At 36.0% G+C, this 13,600-nt stretch overlaps 2 protein-coding genes across 2 annotated transcripts; both read left to right on the top strand.

Moving 5' to 3' along the window:
* On the top strand, positions 2,717-5,968 carry LOC109708284 (uncharacterized membrane protein At4g09580). The gene is made up of 4 exons (XM_020229958.1): positions 2,717-3,112; positions 4,535-4,805; positions 4,992-5,162; positions 5,479-5,968. Exons 1-4 carry the CDS (start codon positions 2,952-2,954, stop codon positions 5,629-5,631), a joined length of 756 nt encoding a protein of 251 aa, XP_020085547.1. The 5' UTR covers positions 2,717-2,951; the 3' UTR covers positions 5,632-5,968.
* Positions 7,012-13,165, top strand: LOC109707572 (phosphoenolpyruvate carboxykinase (ATP) 1-like). The gene is made up of 11 exons (XM_020228949.1): positions 7,012-7,292; positions 7,801-7,856; positions 8,340-8,464; positions 8,557-8,651; positions 9,301-9,506; positions 10,323-10,511; positions 10,899-11,105; positions 12,224-12,377; positions 12,477-12,540; positions 12,628-12,705; positions 12,836-13,165. Exons 1-11 carry the CDS (start codon positions 7,191-7,193, stop codon positions 12,910-12,912), a joined length of 1,353 nt encoding a protein of 450 aa, XP_020084538.1. The 5' UTR covers positions 7,012-7,190; the 3' UTR covers positions 12,913-13,165.

Raw genomic sequence — 13,600 nt, 5'->3', positions numbered from 1 at the left:
TTAGGATTCCTACAGTGGTAAGGCAACATGTGGAGGGGGGGGGTCTACGTCCATCCAAGTTAGTGAGAATTTGAATAGGAATATAAGAGGTGAAGTTTCACTTGCTTAAAAATCTTATGTTTTACTTGTTTACTTATATTTTTTTCTATATTTATTCTCTTGTGGTAGTTAGTAGTTGTTATATAGTATCACCATTAATGTGAGTAATATTATTTATACATTTTTAAATTAGGTGTAGATTCTATACGTCACTCATCCAGAGGCATTTATTTTTTCCTAGTTTTATTATTTTTTAAAAAAATTTAAATTTTGTTTAAAAATTTAGAATTTTAGATTGGTGCAGATGTAAAATTTATATCTATATATTACAGGTACTTGTTTTTTAAATGTAATAGTAGTAAAGTTTGCAGGTCATGTCAGAGTCCTTTCATTTATAGTATCTACCACCAAAAGTTGAAGAGAATTTCGTACTAGTAACGCTTTTTCTTTTTTCTTGTGGGGTTGGGGGGACCAAAGTTGAGATTTTCGCTTTTTGTAAAATTCACAGAGTTTCCAAACTTTTTATTTCTTTATTATTTTATTTTTAATTCCTTAAGCTTGATTAGTTTTTAAGTTTGCATTTTGTATTCAAATCTAATTACAAACTTGTGAAGAGTGAAAATTGAATTTTGTTATAACGAATAATCTAATTATAATAATATTGCGAGAAGTTAGACAAGTTTAGAAATTAATGTTTTTAAACAACATTTCACGGCTCAAATTAATTTGTTAAAATATGAGGGAGCACGTCGCATTCACCGTTGTCTTTTTATGGATCTGGCAACGTAGCGGGGACGAATTTTTTCTGATTAGGACAATGACAAATAGAACAAGTGGATCTTAAAAAAACACACATGTAATTAGTGCTTTTTATGTAACATCTAAATCTCATACAAATATGTACATGCAATAAATATAATAGACTCTTTCAAAAATGCATAAATATTTTTTTGTTGACCCAAACATTTTGTGCAAGTTTTTCTAAAAGGGGGGGAATTTTTTTTTTAGCATAAATGCATAAAAAATATTTTATAATTTTAGCATAAACAAGACCCATTCAACTTGTATTTATGTCCGTAGAGACATTGTAAGTCTCAGCATCTTATCAACCGTTCCTAACGTAAGTGACAAAGGACTTGGTGGTTCGTATCTGATGTCCCGAGTTCGAATCCTAGTTGATTTATATTTTTAAATAAATTTATTTTTAAAAAAATAAACGAAACGGATAGCATGTTATCTATATCTCTAAAAAAAAAAAAAATCTCAGCATCTTTTTCTTTTTTATTTTTTTATCTATCAATAAAAGGACCAAACGTGCATGTTACTTGTTGTTTTCCACGTGACAAGTCCACGTGCCTTGATGCCCTTAAAAGATGCCAAGTTGGAAAAAAACTCCCTCAATTGAGTCGGGTCCAATATTAGAAAAATATGTATAAAAATAGTAACAAATAAATAAATAAGGAAGACACTAATTGTTGGTTCTTCAAGAGAGTAAAGAGCCAGGATGGGCCAGGAGATTAAGGAATTGATTTCATTCTTAATTTAAGCAACTTTGAAATGATAAATGCTTTATAATAATTTTTGCATTTGAATTTCTTAACAATTTTTAGAGATATTTTGATTGAATGTAATTAGAAATGCAGCATTGTTGGAGATCCATGTAATTAAAGAAAAATATAATAGTGACAAGTATATGAGTGAGGCTGGTATATTTCTGGAAGCATGGAGTTTTCTATGCTTTCAAATCGTTTTCGATGTTGAAATTTTTGAATCGACGACCGGCTCAGTTAAACTTGATTTAGAAAATAATTTTCGTGATTTTTTCATATCATTTGCCTAGTGATCAAAGGGGTTTAAAGTCAACTGTTGAAAATAAAAATTTCACAAAATGTAATGATATGATATTAAAATTTTAAATCAAAAATATTAATCTTGTTTTATATAGTATAAAAAAATTTCTATTAAAATTTTATATGATTTGAATATTTCTACACCGTTAAACTTATAGACAGCTAACCATAGTCATTAAAATTATTAATTTTGAATACTTTCCATCACGTGAAATATATAGTTCTCACAAATATATTTAGTAAAATTCAGTAAGGCAAAAGGTTTGTAAATACGTACACGTAACAAAATAATAATATAGTCCTCACAAATAAAATATTTAAAAGTTTAAATTAATATGTTATGGTCACTTTTTTTTTTTTTAAATACCGTGCATCTGATAGAGTTGCAATTTTTTTTTTTTGCATAAAATAAAAACCACATTATTATTAAAATATAAAATTAAATCTGGGTAAATTTGGGATTTCCAACAACAGAGTCCAAGAAGCTACAATTTACGCGGTACGCGATAATTAATTAGCACGTTTGTCTTATCCGTCCACGTGTTTAGCTGGCCCCACCTGTCCGCTCTGCTGGACCGTTGGATATAAAATGAATTATAGTAATGGTGATGCTAAATGCACCGATAGTGTACCAAATCCAACAGTCATTGGTGATTCGGCGTGCATCGATTAACAACTGATTGTTCCTCACTTCAAAAAACAGGGTACTCTTTGGGGTACACTGTTGCGTAAGCGTAGCATACTCATTTGTTGCACCGAACCATTCAAATTAAAAAAGAATATTCCTTTCCTCAATTACATCCTTAAAAGAGGATGCTCCCCAAACATTAATCTCAATTCTCAAAAACGAAGATGCGAATAATAGGGGAAAAGGAGAGGAAATAATTAGATTAGATTTTTTCTTTTTCATTTACTTTTTTTTTTTTTTTTCTTTCTTTGTGTTTCTTTTTAATCCTTTCCCATCTCTCTCTCTCTCTCCCCTCTATAATCTCTCGCCCAAGGGCTGCTTGTTTTATTATTTAGTCTCTCTTTGAAACCCTAATTTTGCATAGAGAGAGGGAGATGGGGAGAGAGAACAAATTGACGGGGTGGGAGGCGGTGGCGGCGGCCGCGGTGGTGGCGGGGTTCGGATTAGGGCTTTTTGGGGTGTATCTGTCGATGCCCGCCTCTGATTATAGCTTCCTCAAGTTGCCCCGCACATTGGAGGAGCTCCAAATTCTTAGGTATTGATTTGGGATCCCTCGTTTTGATTCGGAATTTGAGTTTTTTTATGCGAGATTCGTGGTTTTGAGGTTTGGGTCTACGTTTGATTGGTGGTTTTTGTTGTTTTTTGCGTAATTTGGTAATGGAACAGTGTTAAATGTTGGAAATTTGGGGATTTGAAGAGTAAATGTGAGATTTTGATATGACTGGTGCGGGGAAATATCTATAGACGTGAAATTTGGTTCTTCGCCTTTTTGATGCGAGATAAAATCTAGGTTTGGAGACGATATTTTGATTTGGGTCCATGCTTTATTTGTTATTCCTTCTGTTCTATTCGGTAATGAAACAGTATCTGTGTAAGAGGTAAAATGCTTGGAATTTAATGATCTTTTTTCCCTTCTGTTTAAGGGAATTTCTGTTATCATGCACCATTAATTTGGTAGAAACTACGTGAAATTATGGTGGGAGTTTTGGGAAATAGGTAAATCATGGTGCAAACTCAATTGATGAAGCTATTTCATTCATATTGTACATTTATACATGGTAGTTTAACGATGTTCTCATTTAATTCTCAATTGGAGATTTAACTGGGCTTCCTTAATCATAATGCTTGTTTCGTAAGGTCACTTGGATCTGCAATTCCTCTTCCCTAATCAGACCAAGGAATTTCAGTTTTCTGCTTATTCTGACACAGATCTTCCTTCTGTGCAGCTGCACCAATTATGTCAAAATTTTTTTACTATAGTAATTATTTTCATATATTTGAATTGTTAGAAATTTTGAATTTAACTTTATAACATGAAGTAATTCCTCTTTGAGCAATTCTTTTGTTGCTCTGGTACAGATCTGTTAAGTAATGTTAATAATCGTCATATGTTTTCATCATGTCCAAGTAACTTGGAAGGGTTAAAGTATTGTAACCGCGAACTTGCCACAACCTTCAGTTTTTGCTTATATCAGGTGATATAATAATGTCAGTATATCATTGTTTATTTTTGAAATTGGTCAACATGCTTGTAAGTTATAAGCGCTGCAGTGGAAGCAACCTCTTCTTCACAGTTAACAAAGATTACTTCAAAGCAACAATCAGATGTTTCATGTATTTTGCATACTATCTTATCACCTCCATTTGCCAGTTGTCCATCTTATATACTTGGATCAAATCCATGCACCGCAAATTTTTATCTTTTATTCATTTTTCTGTATATTCGTTTTTACTTTCCCCCACAAAAAAAGTAACAATACCTTTTACCTTTTTCTGTTTATTGTACTATTGTCCGATGCAATCTTTTGGTCATAAATCTTTATTGTTATTTTTTAAAAAAACTTTCATTATGATCTGCCTTCAATTGTTTTTACAAGTTGTGAACACATGTTGTGATAAATGGTTTTTTTTTTAATCAACTTCTTTTGTTTTTTAATATTACACTTTGATTTTGTAGGGATCACCTTGAGAGCTACACAAGTGACTACACGATACAAGTTTTAGTGGGTTACTGTGCCGTCTACATATTTATGCAGACTTTCATGATTCCAGGGACTATCTTCATGTCTCTGCTTGCGGGTGCATTATTTGGCGTCTTTCATGGTGTAGCATTGGTCGTATTTGCTGCCACAGCTGGTGCTTCTTCCTGCTTTTTCCTCTCAAAATTGGTAGGAAGGCCCATAGTGTTCTCGTTGTGGCCAGACAAACTCAGCTTCTTCCAAGCACAGGTAACCGATTACTGACTCCTTTGTTTATTCGTATATTACTGAAGTGTTATTCTAATCACGACGGTCCATCGCTGATTTATTTGTCTCATTTAGTATATTTCGCACTTTCTGAAGTTTTATTATACTCTTTGAAGTCGTATTCTCGTTTTGCTGAGCCAACAATTATTATCATTGTTTTTTCTTCAGGTAGCTAAGAGAAGAGAAAAGCTGTTGAACTACATGCTTTTCCTCAGAGTTACTCCTGCATTGCCTAACACCTTCATTAACTTTGCATCACCGATTGTTGACGTGCCCTACCACATATTCTTCTTGGCAACCCTTATAGGCCTCATCCCAGCTGCCTATGTCACAGTGAGGGTAATTGTTTTTTCCTTATTTGCTCAACAGTATAATTGCTGCATAGTTCTTACGTCGGTGAAATGTATGGATACCTCTTAAACGTTCTCGCTTTTGTGGAGACTCTTTAGTGTTCTAGATTGACCTTTCCGTCGGAATGTTGTTTGTTTTCCTAAAGGTTTTACACTGCGTATTTGTCACGTGTCTTTCTCCTCAAAGTAACAATATATATATATATATATATATATATATATATATATATATATATATATATATATATATATACAATTTACAGACTCCTATTTCTTAACCCCCTTTTATTTGTGGTGATAAACAGGCTGGAATTGCTTTGGGAGAGTTAAGATCGCTGGGCGACCTTTACGATTTCCAATCAGTAGCTACTCTGTTCTTTATTGGCATTATTTCCATTACACCTACACTGATGAGCAAGACTCAACAAGATGACGAGTCGAAGCCGAAACTGAGCTGATTCACGAATGTATCACCGCACCTCTTGTACATATCAAGATTCAATGTCGGGGGGCACCTTCTTCCTGATCTGAATCAACAGAGCCATGGATGGACTGTTGAGTCAGTGGATGATCACCGTAGCCTGCTTTCGTTTCGGCTCAACTTACAGAATTAGTTATGTTATCTAAAAATCTAGTCCCGTGACTATATTATTTTCATCGTATGTCGAACAACAATTTGAAATCGAAGAAATCATCCAAATTTCTTATTGAATTTGTTCTTCACACCTTGAATTCATTGTAAATACCACTAATTGCGATGCAGTGAATTAGAATGAAATTAGTTCTTTTAGTTTCTGTTTTCTGTTTTCCCAAGCAATTGCCTGCATCGACTAACAAGAAAGAAAGATGAATTTGCTGAAGAACGAAAATGTTGAGTTAGATGGAGTTGTGTGAATATTGGTATGGTGATTCATTATAGTATTTAGGAAAAACTTTAAATACCACTTCTATGGTTTTGCACTTTTTTATTTTAATATCCTGTAGTTTAAAGTGTATTAATTTAGTACCTCGTGGTTTTATATATATATATTTTTTTGTTATTCCCTCCACTATTTTTTTTTTTTTGTTAAATCAGTAACAAAGTTAAAACTAAAGATACTAAAGTGAATATTCGATAAATCTAAGTGGACTATCTGAAGGTTTTTTGTATATAATTTAACGAAATGTTAACGGCTGACGGAAAAGAGAAAAATGAAATCACGTGGTACTAAATTAGTACATTTTAAATCACAGGATACTAAAGTGAGAAAGTGCGAAACTACTAGGGTGGTATTTGAAGTTTAACCTAGTATTTAAATTCAAATAACTATCTTCTGCAGTTTGTATTTGGCCTCTACTATCAGTTGTTGCTAGCACTAGCATCTATCAGATTATCATTATCATCATTTCAAGCAATGTTCTAACCATTTGCTGGGCTAAAATGGGGGTCAGTTTGCTCGAGGCCAACTCGACAAACCCAGTCCAAGTCGATATATATATTGATTCTACAATTTCAGTCCAAACTTGGCCCTCGCATCAAATGACCGTCCTTCAAACCGTAAAGAAAAATAATAAATAAAATAAAATAAAAGGACGAATGCAAAGGGGCCTGATCGGGCGCAAATACGACACTGGGCCGGACCAATTTGATGGTCCTTAGGGACGGGGGGAGAGCACTCGCGGGATACCGCAGGGACTAATCCAGATCAAAAAGAATTGGTGCGGATTACCAAAGTGAGACCATCCCATCCAGCGTTCATCATGAAAACAACACGGAGTTTAAAGTAGCGTGAACGGCGGATAGGAAAGTCTCACTTTGAGATACTCCCCGCTGCGCCCATATTCCCACATATTCACCGGTGGTAAAATCACCTCCGTCGCTCCTTTTCTCTTCCTCCACCCCTACAGCCCTACTCCCCCCTCCGTCGTCTAGTTCGTCTCCGAGTTCCTGCTCCTCCTCCTCCTCCTCCTCCTCCTCCTCCACCTCGTCGTCGTCCTCCTCCTCCTCCGTGGTCTCCTGCTCCGCCGCCGCCGCCAAATGAGGAGCGCGCTCCTTAGGCACCTCTCGCGCGCCGCCGCGCTCTCCTCTTCGAGATCGACCCGATCCCCCATTCCCTCCTCCCTCTCGATCGCACGGCACGTGAGTCCTTCGATCTCGACGCGAAATTTAGGGTTTCTGTTTCTCGTCCCTAAGCAAGTGGTTCCTCTTAGCGATCGCCCTACGAGGAATTGGTTCGTCTCTCTTCTTAGCTTAGTGGATCTAGGTATTCTTGAATCACTTGTTTAGGGAAAATCCATTTGATTCCGTTTCGTGACATCAAGAAGCGCGCCCTCCGAAGAACATAGGATCGTTTTGGTTATTTGCTCGGTACTTGCTCCAATCTTTGAATCTTGATAGCATATAATGTAGAGAAGGTTGTGTCTCTCGAGAAGGAATTATGCGGTGGAACATGATTCATGTAGGCGATATAAAATTTTCTTGTTGCGAAAAAATAAACATAAAAATTGTGATTGAATATTTAACTAATGTACGCATGAAAATTGTGATTGAATGTTTAGCTGCAACAAAAATTCGAATGTGCTGAAGTTTTTATCATCTGTTGTCATCTAACTTTCATTGCCTTTTCTCTTTGTGGTGGGTTATGAAGTATGCTGTTTCAGCAGCCTTATCAGAGGAAGAAGGAGAAACCATAACTTTTCCAAGGTATCTTCTTCTTTATCATGCTGGCTTTTCTCCTTTACTTGGAGCAACTTCTTCTAGCTGCATATTGTGTAATAAATTGGTACCATGTATGAATCATTTAATCAACCAATGCGTGTGATTTGTTGTCTTAGGTACTATTGGGTCTAGAATCTCTGAGTGTGAAGTGATCACGTACCAACGAAATTAAATATTAGTCTTATTCTGTGCTTTAGCATTTCTCATATGACTATAATGGTATGCACTATATTGACACTATATAAAAGCGTGGGTGAGTAAAAACTGTGGCAAAACCTTTATTTTTTATGTTTGTTTTTAAGTATGCGAAAATGTATAAGTTTAACGTCTATACATATATATATAACCTTTTCATCCAATCTCAAAGCGGAATATGTTCATATAATCTCACAGTCGGGCAAATTAAACATGAGCTTAAAATCGTCATCTTCACCTACTTTGGATTTTGACTAGTTATTTATGCCGCAGGGAAGGCCCAGGAGTTTCTTATGGATTAAATTGGGCTCTAGCTGGAAGAGGTGTAATTGTAAAAGATAAAGCTTTTTATAACTTGAAGTCATCGGAGCTTCAAAAAAGCGGTGCAACAGGAGTAGGTAGTTTCCTATTCTCATTATTTTGTTTCTAGTGATGATTGATTTGCATCTAATGCATTTCTAACACATTTCTTGTCATGTGGAGTTCATAGAGAGCTTGTCTGGTCTTCCTCTTCATGTGAGAGGAAATGTTGTTGGCGGTGCTTCTGATGTTTCAAAGGCTCAATTTGGAAAGCTTTTAAAACAGGTAGGCTGTAGTTCAATTGTCCTGCAGTCGCACATTATATATTTCTGCTCATGTTCCTGATGGAAATAATCCATATACCTACATATGAAATTTCTTGTTGCTATACTTTATGTAGCTTAAAAGTTAAAACTTAAGAATCTGTTCTTGAAATTAGTCAGCTATCTGTTTCTTAATGGTCAAGGTTTGTCCTAACACTTGTTTTGAGGTTCTACTTTTATCTTGAAAGAATAAATGAGATTATTGAATACTTGGTTTTCTTAAAGGAAGCAAATGCTCGAAGAAAGAAGCATTACTTATTCTGCAATTAGTTACTGACTATCATCTGCTAATGTTGAACTCCAAGCTATTTGTATTCCTTGTTGGGACCTAATTCCTACTTCTGCCGGGATATCTTCCAGAAAAATGCATTATCAGTTGTTTCCTCTATAGCTCTTTTGCACTATACTTGAACAAATATAGATACTCTTCATATCCACATTTTAGCATGGAAAAGTCTCAGTATTTTACTTGAAACATGTTGTGATGAAGTCTGAGGGTAGATAGTTTGAGGAGAACTAAAATGGATATTGTTCTCCTCAAATAAGATAGCGTCTACAATATTTTACTGACAACATTTTGGCCTACTGATTCATCATTTCTTCCCTTCTAGGTTACTTCTCACATTTCATCCATCTCAAGTGTCTATGTACAAGATGGAGCTGTCGGTTCATCTTCAAAATGTGATGCAAAGGTTCGTGTCATCAGTGACAACCCGTCCGCTTTGCTGTCGTTCTCGAATGTCCTCTGGAAAACACCTACCCGTGCAATTTCCCATGACTCTTGCCCTCTGACTGTATATGTTGCTAGCTCCATCAGGTAATACAAATTTTATATTTCCATGTATTGATGGCTACAAATCTTTCATTAATGAAACAATCAGAACCTTTAATTTCTCTTTTATATCACATGAGTGTGTCAAAAATTGGAATTTGAATTAAACTGAGATATTTAGGCGCATATATAGCTGTACTGGTTGCTTGAAATTTTCACCCATCTTTCCATGTTGCTAACTTCATTTTTAGCATTTTAGCATCTTGAGGTAGTTCTTTTGTGTTGAAGGAACTTACCTTCAGATGAACCAACTTATTACATGCCGATTTGAGTTATTATGTGAAATTAAGGCTGGACCTGGCCCATTAAGCATATCTTTGTTAAATCTTGCTCCTCCACTTGGTTTTCATTTGCAACTAGCTGTACCTTGTTCAACTGTTGGGGCAGAGGGAAGAAAAGCATAAAGAATATTTGGCATAAGAGTAAATAAGGACCCTAAAGGAAAACTAGGAGCGGTTAGAAGAATGCGAAGATAGGATAAAGTAATAAAGCTTCTATGTCAGCAATACTTAAACAACTGGGATAGTACTATTTGATTTCATTAGAACTTATGAGTTGATTTTGTTAGGACATGGAATGGATTGAAAGTGTTTCAAATATACTAGGTGAAGAAATTTATCAAAGGTTGAAAATTTTGTTTTCTCATTACACATGTTGACATTTAAACGTGTATTACAAAGCATCTATGCCTAGGAAATGAAAAAATTAACCTGAACAGAAGTCCATCATACCTAGTAAACAGTCTATTCTACTTTCCCCATGGACTGACATATTTCCTTCCAATCACTACTACTCACGCAGCCCAAGTATCAGGGAGATCCTTGGCCCAGTCCAACAGCAATCTAGTGGATTTGCTGCAGCTGATGTGGAGCGTTCCTCACTTGTTTTATGTGGTAAAGCTTTTGCTGATTCGAATAGTGTGAAAGATGCTCTTGCAGCTTTGGCTGCTCCTGTACTATCTGCAAGAGGAGGAGTTCCTCTTTCTGCCAGGTTCAACTTGTTAAATTTTCCTCCTTGTGGCTTTTTTCATATATCACCTGCAAAATCATCTAATGACATGCTTATCCCTCTAAAATCTGAACCTTCAAGTGTCTTTGTGAATCCCTTGAGAGTGTAGTTTCTTACAAATACCGTACTCTAAAGTTCGAGTCATTTTGATCCAACAACCCCCCCACCCCCCCGTTTTTAGTAGAGAATTTTTTGCAAGTAGAAGGGCGTGTAAGAAATTTAATTTTGAAGGGCATGTGGAAATTCAGTTCAGATTTTACGAGGGTGTGTAAAAAACATGATTCTGTATGAACATGAATGCAAATTTTCCTTTCTCGATTTGAAGATTCAAGTTAATTTCTAAATTAGCTTCCTGAATGTGCCTTTCAGGCTCCTTGTGTCTGGTGATTCCGTGGCTCTGCTATTTTCTCCAGAAGAGATTCTCAAGGACTCGGATATTCAAAAGGCTTTGGTTTCCACTGATTCTGGTGTAGTTATTTCTTCTCATGGGTCTTCTCTGCTCTTTAAGACCAAGGATTCTGCATCGCCTAGTATATTTAAGAAGCCAGCCTCTGTGATCTTTGCATCCTCTGATAGGTGAAGTATATAATCTCTTCTCTAGTTAGCATTGACCGATGTTTCCTTTTTTCGCCCTTCTTTATATTTGTTCTCGTGTAATCTAGTTTCTTTGTCTTGTCTTCACCTCTGTTTGATCTTAACTCTCCCAGGACTTTTTCTTTTTTAAAAAAGTACCATTTTCCTTTTTGGCTATAATTTAGAAAGTTGAGGAAAATGCTAGTAATGTTGACAACGACCAAGGACAAGCTAGCGAGAATTGTGAGATAACAATTGAAAGTGCTTGTGAAGGACTACAAATGTTTTTGATTCTCTGCATTTGCAATGCACGGAGAACCAACTTTTAAAATGCTGAAAGTTTCCTTTTCAGATTAAAGAGTAAACTATTTTCAGTACCGTTTTCAATAAACAGTTACTTTCTTAATGAGCCAACTAGTTTGGTAAGCAATACATTGAACATTTTGTAACACTCCTATTTATGATACTTAGTTTTGTCAAACACAGCATACCCCCAAAATAAAGGACCCTTAGGTTTATGCTTTTTTAAATCTTTTCCAGCCGTTGAAAGCTGTTTCTCTTGCCAGGTCTACCGGACTGGGTTGAGGCAGTAACTTGTCCTAGGTAGATTATGCTAAAATAAGTAATTAGGTGTCTTTTTCGTTTGATCGTTACAAAGAATTAGTATAGTATAATCAAGTTGGGAACTAGGGTACAAGTCATCAGAAAGTTTTCAATAGTATGGTCAAATTGGGAGCTAGGCTAGAAGGTTTCCGTTTATATGATTATTCTATCCCAGTGAAGGAGGCTTTGGGTTTAGAAATGTCATTATCAAATGAACACCTTACTTTTTTCTTAAGTTCTTAATGTAAGACGTTCTACTTTTTCTTTTTTTTAACCAAAGCCTGAGAAACTCCGCTCAACATGTCAGGATAAGAATTATTGGATATTTAGAAGAAAAGGAACTGCATTGCTTCTAGTTTGACCATTTTGCAAATAGCTTCTCTAGTACATCAATTAAAATTTTGAAGTCTTGTGGCCTTCAACAAATTGACTTTGTTAAAACAATCACCTTGTGTTTACTTTGGCATTATCCATAAACTTCAACATACTAACAAATAGCTCAATCAATTAACTCATAGCACTGGAGCCCTTCCATCAGTATCGAAACTCTCTCCGGGTCAAGCTGCCTACCACTTTTTAGCGGGCTTTAATGATGGGAACTTCTTGCCTGCTTACACAAAGGGTCCCTCCCCAATCGATCCGCTCTCTCTTGCAAATGCCCTACTTTCACAGGTCTGGAGTTAATGCTACTTTTTCTTAAGTGAATTTCCTCTGTGGCTTCATCTTCTTATGCTATAAGACTGATATCATCATACTATTATATCTTTTCAGTTGAAAGAACACAATATCCCATCTTTCCTAATCAATGTTAATGACGGTGGCAAGCACATCTCTGGTAAGCTAAAAACTGAAGTTGTTTGGAGATTGTAGTCAGTTTAATTCTCTTCGGGGGTTTAATTGCCATGAGCATTGTGGAATTCAGGAAAGGAGCTCGTAAAACGCATTGAGTCTGCTTTATCTAATAACTTGCCAGAAAGCAAACCAGCTGCCGATCCCAAGGGTAATTGCACTTCTAAAACTATGCCGTTGCTCCATCTCCATGGCATTTATAGTTCTAAAGTTCACTGTGATCGGAAATGGTTCAGAGATTGCTTTTGATGAAAACTAACTTAGCTGTCATGTCTTGGCAGTTGGAGATCTCAAGGGCAAGTACAAGAGCTTTTTGTCAGGTAAATTCCAGGAATTACCGGAGGAGTTTTCCTTCTGAGGGGAGGATCTCTTGAAAACTGTTTTTGACTTAAAATTTCTCCTCAAGGCAGCTCTTGGATTTGTACATTTAATTTTCTTTAAGTTGTCATAATGAGCTCATTGCCGTTCTTATTTATGAACGGTTCTCTGGTGAAAACAAACATCAATTTACCAGTTTATTTTTATCACATGCTCGCTATTCTCGGAGAACTAACGAGGAAACTTGTACTCGACTACTTGCCTAGTAAAGGTTCCGCTCCTCTCTCTCTCTCTCTCTCTCTCTCTCTCTCTCTCCTTTTTCTTTTTTTTTCCTGTTCTTCGGTGGGTTGGTGGGTTTTGTGGTGGTCGTGCCTTAGAAAGCCTTTCTCAGACGAAGCTCAAACTAGGCGACTCAATGTTGTGGTTGATGTGTTGTCAATCTTATATGATATTTTAAATGGTGCCTCAACTAATCATATCTTTTCATGACGTATATTCCAACTCATCAACCATTCGGAGCATTTGAATATCGCTTGTTTTGGATATATTAGGGATGAACTACCATTCTAATAACCAAACATTATCACACTAGAATACAAGATAACTTGCTCATCAAAGTCTCAATGTCACACTAACAAATACCGAAACAAACTCGCTTAGTGTGGCCCAAGTGGTTGATATTCAGTCGTTAAATGCTCTCACAAACCTGCTTTGTGTGGAACCCCTGA

Source organism: Ananas comosus, linkage group 3 (assembly GCF_001540865.1).
Source record: "Ananas comosus cultivar F153 linkage group 3, ASM154086v1, whole genome shotgun sequence".
NCBI classification, from domain to species: Eukaryota; Viridiplantae; Streptophyta; class Magnoliopsida; order Poales; family Bromeliaceae; genus Ananas; species Ananas comosus.
The sequence above is the reverse complement of the archived record's forward strand: the minus strand, read 5'-3'. Positions and strand labels throughout refer to the sequence as shown.